Below are 7,513 nucleotides of genomic sequence, written 5' to 3' on the forward strand. Positions count from 1 at the left end.
TTATTATTAAAGGGGTCATATGATGCTATTTTATTTTGAAGTTTATTATTTTGTTTATTGGGTGTAATTGTTGAGTCAAGTCACAGTTCCATCTGGTTTAAGATCGGAGTCATCACAGCGGAAATTGGTTTGTTAAGGATCTGTTTTAATGTATTTTATGTTCCACAGAAGAAAGTAACGCTGGGCTCAGACTAGGAGTTTTTAAATCTAAACCAATTATGAAATCTGGGGAAATCACTCACATAAGGAGAATCTTCACAGATTGTTTCTCTCAAATCTCAAACATACACACACTACAAGATTTTACCATTTTCGTGCATTACACATCATGAGCTTTTATTAAGATCATCATGCCAGTAGGAGCACCTCACATTGGCCCTCATTTATCAAAAGTGCGTACACCAAATTTCCAGCGTACACCTTGCGTACACCCAAACCCACAGTGACTTTGAGATTTATCAATATGGACGTTGGCGTACGGCATGCTCAAATCCTACACCAGCTCAGGAGGTGGTGAAAAACAATTCCCAACACCACAAAACGCACTGACAAAGATATGCTATATTATGACCCACTGTAAAAAAAACAACAACAACATAGTAATTATAAACTTCAGTGCTTATTTTTGTGCAACGTAGACTTCAATGTTTAATTTGTGTGACTATAGGCTACCAAAGCATTTGAGGCATGTATTCCTCCAGTTGCGAGCCTGACCGGCAGCTGCGCACAGACTGGGACTGAATAATTCAGACTGACAAAATAATACAAATTACATTCTTCTTCTTTTAAATAATAATAATAATAATAAATAATAATAATAACGGCATTCTACTTCTAAATAAAAATAAGCGTCATTAATAATAAAAATCATAATAATAATAATAAAAAGAATCTTACAAATTGTCATGCAATTATTAATGTGAATGAATGGTCCTCCACATCACATCATCATCATATCGTACACCCCAATACATGTGCCGTGATACGAAATTGAATGCTAATTGTTTCAAAACATGTGCTGTAAAATAATGTATTGCGATGGTAATTTCTCATCCAAACAGCTATTTAAACTGCTGGAGTGTGCTTCTCAACCTCCAAACTATTAACAGTACTCGTAATTTGGGTCCATATTTTGTTTTTGTGGGTGCCTTTAATCCCACTCTTTAAACTCCCAAATAAAACAATTAACTTTTTTTCCACTTCGGATGGTCTCAATGGGCGCGTCTCAATCATCTCACTAGTTCACTAGTCAGGACACTGATCAGGGAGTCAGCCCATTGACTTATGTCCTAATCCATGCCCTGACTAGTGGACTAGTGAGATGATTGAGACGCGCCCGATCTCCACGGCAGAGGAGTTTCGCTTCTTTGCCGTCTTCCGTGTGTCCATGCCGTAAAATGAGGGCGTGGGGGAGGCAGAGACTTGAATATATAGGGGCGTGTTATTCTAATGACGATCGTTTTCAGCCGCGGCATTTAGCAAGGGCAGGTATTGCGTACACCTGGATTGCAGAGGTGCACACAGTTTCATAAATCAGGCGATGAGAGGAGTGTAAGCATAATCTTACGCCAACATATACGCCCATTTCTACGCAAGATTGATAAATGAGGGCCATTGTGACAATGCACTTTAATCTTCTAATAAGTCTGACATAAATGTGATTTATATAGCATGCATTGGTCAATAATAATAGTTAATATTCAGAGGAATGGGATGGATTGAACGACACAATATATAGTTTAAGTGAGTGCCACAACACAGATGGCGGATATGTCAGTCCAGATGGGGAATACCGGATGCAAGATGGCGTATGGATTAACTAAGCTGAAAAGAGTGATGGCGGGGAGGTCAAAAGAGGGAAGTTGTTGAGCAGTTTGTTAGGCAGTCTCCTCTCTTCTGAGCCGTGTTATTGTTTTGTCGCGACGGAAAGTTTAATCTGCCTCACGCATCTATTTGTGATCTCCGTTTGTTGTGGTAATGGAGAGGAGCGATGATATCGTTAACTGAGTCCCAGTGATCATCAAGAGAGACTAACGGTACAGGGAAACAGCGATCTCTTCAAAAGGTATATAAAGTATCTGATTGAAGACGGAGACGAGCGTTAACTCATGTAAACGCAGTGGAGCGTGAGTAACCGGATAGCAAATATCAAGAGCGGCTATTACGGAACTAACTGACTTAAAGGTCTCCTTTACTGCTTTAAAGAAAACTAAGGAAGCCTTGATGGAACTAAATGACTGACTGTTTCCCTTATTCTTCTCGTGAACAATTATTCTATTCTAAGACTATTTAAACTGTTGAAGAGGGTTTTGATATGATTCAGCAGTGTTTCTATGCGATTGTTTGTGTATGTGTATTTCTATTCAGACGGTGATATGTGGTGTGATGAAATGGGTACATCGTTATGGTGAATACACTAAAATTTGCATTTGAGTCGTAGTGGAATGGTTTTTCCTTTGGTTTACTTTTATTATATTAAGGGTTCATGTTAAATTGCTGAGTTATGTTAAACCTTCTGACTTGACTAACGACCCTTAAGCAAGCATAAGGAAATATTGGCAGAATATATTTCTGTCTGGCACCCCAGAAAAAATGTACGAGGGAAAGTGTTACAACATGATCTCATGGGGAAGCGGATGTAAAGATGTAAGTAGCAGATCATCGTTGATCTCTGAACAGGTAATGTTTATATTTGCGAGCAGCTTCTACACTCACCCAGTGTGTTCAAAACCAGCATAATTTCTCCTCAGCTCTTCTCTTTTTCCGTACGGTTGTGTCACGTTTTTGAAGTACAAGATTCTCCAATTCTCAGGAAGAGAAAATCAGGCATAAATCCGCCTAACACTCCTCTAGTCTGAGCCCAGCTTGAGTCACACAGGTTTGGAACAATATCAGGATAAAGGATTGATCATTTCTGGGTGAACTAAGACAGATTTCACAGGACAGATTGTGTGTGTGTGTGTGTGTGTGTGTGTGTGTGTGTGTGTGTGTGTGTGTGTGTGCTTGTTTTTGTGACATATCAGGACAAAAATGTGTATAATAACATGTGTATGACACAGGTATTACAGAAAATGGTGACATATCAGGACATTACCCCATGTCCCCACTTTTCAAAATGCTTATAAATCATACAGGAGGAGTTTTTTTGAAAAAGTAAAAATGCAGAATGTTTCCTGTGATGGGTAGGTTTAGGGGCAGGGGCAGTGTAAGGGGATAGACAATACGGTTTGTACAGTATAAAACACATTACGCCTATGGAATGTCCCCACAATTCACAAAAACAAACATGTGTGTGTGTGTGTGTGTGTGTGTGTGTGTGTGTGTGTGTGTGTGTGTGTGTGTGTGTGTATGTATGTGTGTGTGTGTGTGTGTGTGTGAGTGTGTGTGTGTGTGTGTGTGTGTGTGAGAGAGAGAGAGAGAGAGAGAGAGAGAGAGAGAGAGAGAGAGAGAGAGAGAGAGAGAGAGAGAGAGAGAGAGAGAGAGTGTGTGTGTGTTTCTTTTCCTTTATTTAATGAATATGAATCCTGTTTGTGTTTTCTAGTGTGGATCATTGTGGAGAGTTCAGAATCACAGCAGGACCACAGAAATGTAAGTCTACACACACAATCATTGGTGCCCCGTGCTGGTAAATGAGTGTGAATGCGCACAGGCTACTCACGAGCTGCAGGCAAAACAAGTGGAGAATGAGTTCATTAAGGGCCAGATTTACTAAACAGGGCAGATTAGTGTGAGAGTGTGATGGCATAAAAGCACAGATGGGAGAGTAAAGTTCAGTGTGTGGTCTGCTGACGACACACATTAATGAACACACACACACACACACACACACACACACACACACACACACACACACACACACACACACACACACACACACACAGCGCATGATCCTGATACACACACACACACACACACACACACACACACAGACTCTTCACAGTGCATGATCCTGACACACACACACACACACACACACACACACACACAGCGCATGATCCTGATACACACACACACACACACACACAGACTCCTCACAGTGCATTATCCTGATACACACACACACACACACACACAAACAGACTCCTCACAGCGCATGATCCTGATACACACACACACACACACACACACACAAACAGACTCCTCACAGCGCATTATCCTGATACACACACACACACACACACACACACACACACACACACACAGACTCCTCACAGCGCATGATCCTGATACACACACACACACACACACACACACAGACTCTTGTTACGGCCAGCTTGTTTCGACCGTACATAAAGTATACAAGTACACCAAAATAATGACTTCCAAGATTTTATTAGTCTTCAAAAATCCAAATCACTTAATATAACGAAGTCTAGGGTTCAAAATCAAAAAGCAGAAATCAAAATCCAATTGAGACAAATAAAGGGTCGCAAAACGAGTGACTTCCCCAGAGGCTGTCGATCCCCCGGACGAAGTGAAGAGGAGTGTTTGAATCCAAGGCTTTATCCTCTCTATAATTAAGTGGAGAACAGGTAACAGGGGTGTGCGATCTTACACACTCTCCTGGAAGAACTACGCCACCAGCAGGCGAGCAAGTAGAACGCAGGGTCCTAACCTCCCTCCTAAAAAAAAAGATTCGGCAACGAATCTAAAAGCAAAAGAAAAGACCGTTAAACACCATCCAGAACAAACACAATAAGTTCTGGTGGTCCACAGGAACGTCACTTCCTCTTCATTCTTTAACACCTCTGGGTCCAGAGCTGCAAAGAAAAAAAGAAAAAACACTGAGGAAAGGATGTTACGCTCTAGAAAGTGTGTCAGCTAAAACATTATCTTTTCCTCGAATATGTTTAATCTCAAGATGGAAAGGTTGTAAAATGAGACTCCATCGCATAAGTCGCTGATTTCGATTCCTCATTCGATTCAGGAAGACCAAAGGGTTATGATCCGTATAAATGATAATAGTGCAGCAATTGACCCTAGATATATCTCAATGTTGTACAGCCAACACTAGGGCAAGAGCCTCTTTCTCAATGGTGGAATATCCCTGTTGGTGTCGATTACATTTCTTAGAGAAGTAACTTACAGGATGTTGAACCTGGTTCGAGTCTTCCTGCCAGAGAACAGCGCCGGCACCGCAAGCACTCGCATCAATTGCAAGACTAAAGGACTTTTCAAAATTCGGAGCTGTCAAAACAGGGGCACATGCCAGCAAAGCCTTACAATTTCCGAAAGACCACTGAAAAGACCACTTCGGACTCAATAAATCGGTGAGAGGTGAGACTACACTGGCAACATTTTCACAAAAACTCTGATAATATCACGACGATATTTCCCACTACCTTACCCAAATAGGTAACGGTTGCCTTCGGTAGAATTCAGACTTAGCGAGATTAACTGTAAGATTAGCCTTTGATAAACGAGAAAATAATTCCTTAATCTGGTTAAGATGCTCAGACCAGGAGGAACTTTACAACACGACGTCATCAAGATAGGCCTCACATCCGGACATGCCATACAGTATACGGTTTACGAGTCGCTGGAAAGTCACGGGTGCATTTCGAACTCCGAAAGGCATTACCGTATACTGCAGGAACGCATCAGGCGTAACGAAGGCAGATAATTCCTTCGCACGACTAGTCAAAGGCACTTGCCAATACCCCTTTAAGGCCGTGTGTCCACCAAAGCGCTGCTGGCTGGCGTTTTCAATTGTTTTCAATGAGAGCGCCGCGTTTTTAGAACGCCTGGAGCGCACCGAGGCGCTGAGCGAGTATTTCACAGCGATCACTGTCACTCTTCACTCAGCCGTCCAATCACAGTGGAGGAGGGGCGGGAATAATACTACACAGACCAACTGCTACATTCTGCGTGTCGTCATCAGATGAAAACAAGCAATAATAACGCAACAAAATGATTTAAAACCAAAGCCAGAGCAAATACTTTACATTGGATCTGCAGTTTTATATAGAATCAATACAGAAACAAACTACCTGTGAAATTAGTGAGACTTCCTCGGATTACCTGTATCATAACAAGCAAAGAGTCTCAACTGAAGAAAAAAAACGCTGCGTGCCAAAACGCTCTCAAGCGCTCACAGCGAGGCGTTTTCAGCAGAGCGCCTAGCGTTTTCTGCTGGCTGAAAACACTTTGGTGGACACATGGCCTAAGAGGTTGAATTTACTAACGTAACGAGCAGAGCCAATATGATCGACGCAGTCATCAACTCGAGGTAAAGGAAACCATTCCGGCTTTGCCACAGAGTTAAGTTTACGATAATCTCTGCAGAATCGATATGAGCCATCAGGTTTATTTACTAGAACACAAGAACACATATTTACTAGAACACAAGGAGATCTCCATGAACTGAAACTAGATTCAGCCAGATTATGAGTAAGCAGATGAGATGAGAGGACAGGTTAAGAAGAATCTCAGAGATTTTAAGTCGCGCGTCGACTTTTTCTCGAGAAAGAAAACACTCATCCTCATCAGCATTCTCTAAAGAATCCCCACTCGTGCTGCGAAATAGAGGAGACGATTCTGGAAAAGAGTTCACCACATTAACAGTAGCAGAAGGAACAGGAGCTATATACAATTTTAACAGGTTACTATGACAGACTTGTACTTTTTTTCCTCCGGTCAGGAGTATTCAACAGATAATTATTATTGGAAAGACATTTAAATACACTGTAGGGGCCTGTAAATTTAGCCTGAAATGGGTCGGCAGGTAGAGGCAGCAAAGCCAGTACTTGATCACCCAGTTGAAATGCTCTTAACTTAGCCTTTCTGTCAAAATGTTGTTGCATTTTTATCTGAGACTTACTCAACTTCTTTTTAATGAGAGCTTGTGCCTCATACAATCTACATCGGAATCCATTCACATAATCAGAAATGTTTTCAGAAGGTTGAGACATTCGCCACTGCTCCGCTAACACAGCTGTAGGTCCTCGCACTACATGTCCAAACACCAATTCATTTGGGCTAAACCCAAGGCTTTCTTGGATTACCTCACGTATCGCTAATAACATCCACGGCAGACCTTCTTCCCAATCCGCGTTGAGTTCCACAAAATATGACCTCAAAAGGGACTTCAGGGTTTGATGAAACCTCTCAAGAACTCCTTGACTCTGCGGATGATAGGCACTAGAAATATTGTGGTCTACTCGAAGTTGGCGCAGGGCTTTTGAGAACTGCTTTGACATGAAGTTCGAACCCTGATCGGATTGAATAACTTTGGGAATTACAAAAGGTCGACATAAAATGAGTGAGGGCCTTCAAGACAGATTTTGTAGTGATGGACCTTAACGGATAAGCAGTAGGATAACGAGTAGACTGGCACATAACGGTTAGAAGGTATTTGGTGCCCAGTCTTAGACCGCGGCTAAACGAGTGGAAATGACGGAAATAGGCTGCAATGGAGCAACAGGCACTTTTTGATTCGGTTTACCGGTGATCTGGCATGTATGACAAGATCGAATATATTTTTCCCTTACACTGCCCCTAAACCTACATGCAC

The 7,513-nt window shown here is 41.8% G+C and overlaps 1 protein-coding gene across 1 annotated transcript in view; it reads left to right on the forward strand.

Moving 5' to 3' along the window:
- Positions 1-7,513, forward strand: part of LOC137072613 (NACHT, LRR and PYD domains-containing protein 3-like) — a 60,603-nt gene that overhangs the window by 27,985 nt on the left and 25,105 nt on the right. The window contains exon 8 of the mRNA XM_067440475.1: positions 3,542-3,588. Within this exon, the coding sequence (XP_067296576.1) occupies positions 3,542-3,588 (47 nt within the window). The remainder of the gene's footprint in view (positions 1-3,541; positions 3,589-7,513) is intronic.

This window comes from Pseudorasbora parva, chromosome 4, assembly GCF_024679245.1.
Source record: "Pseudorasbora parva isolate DD20220531a chromosome 4, ASM2467924v1, whole genome shotgun sequence".
Taxonomy (NCBI): Eukaryota; Metazoa; Chordata; class Actinopteri; order Cypriniformes; family Gobionidae; genus Pseudorasbora; species Pseudorasbora parva.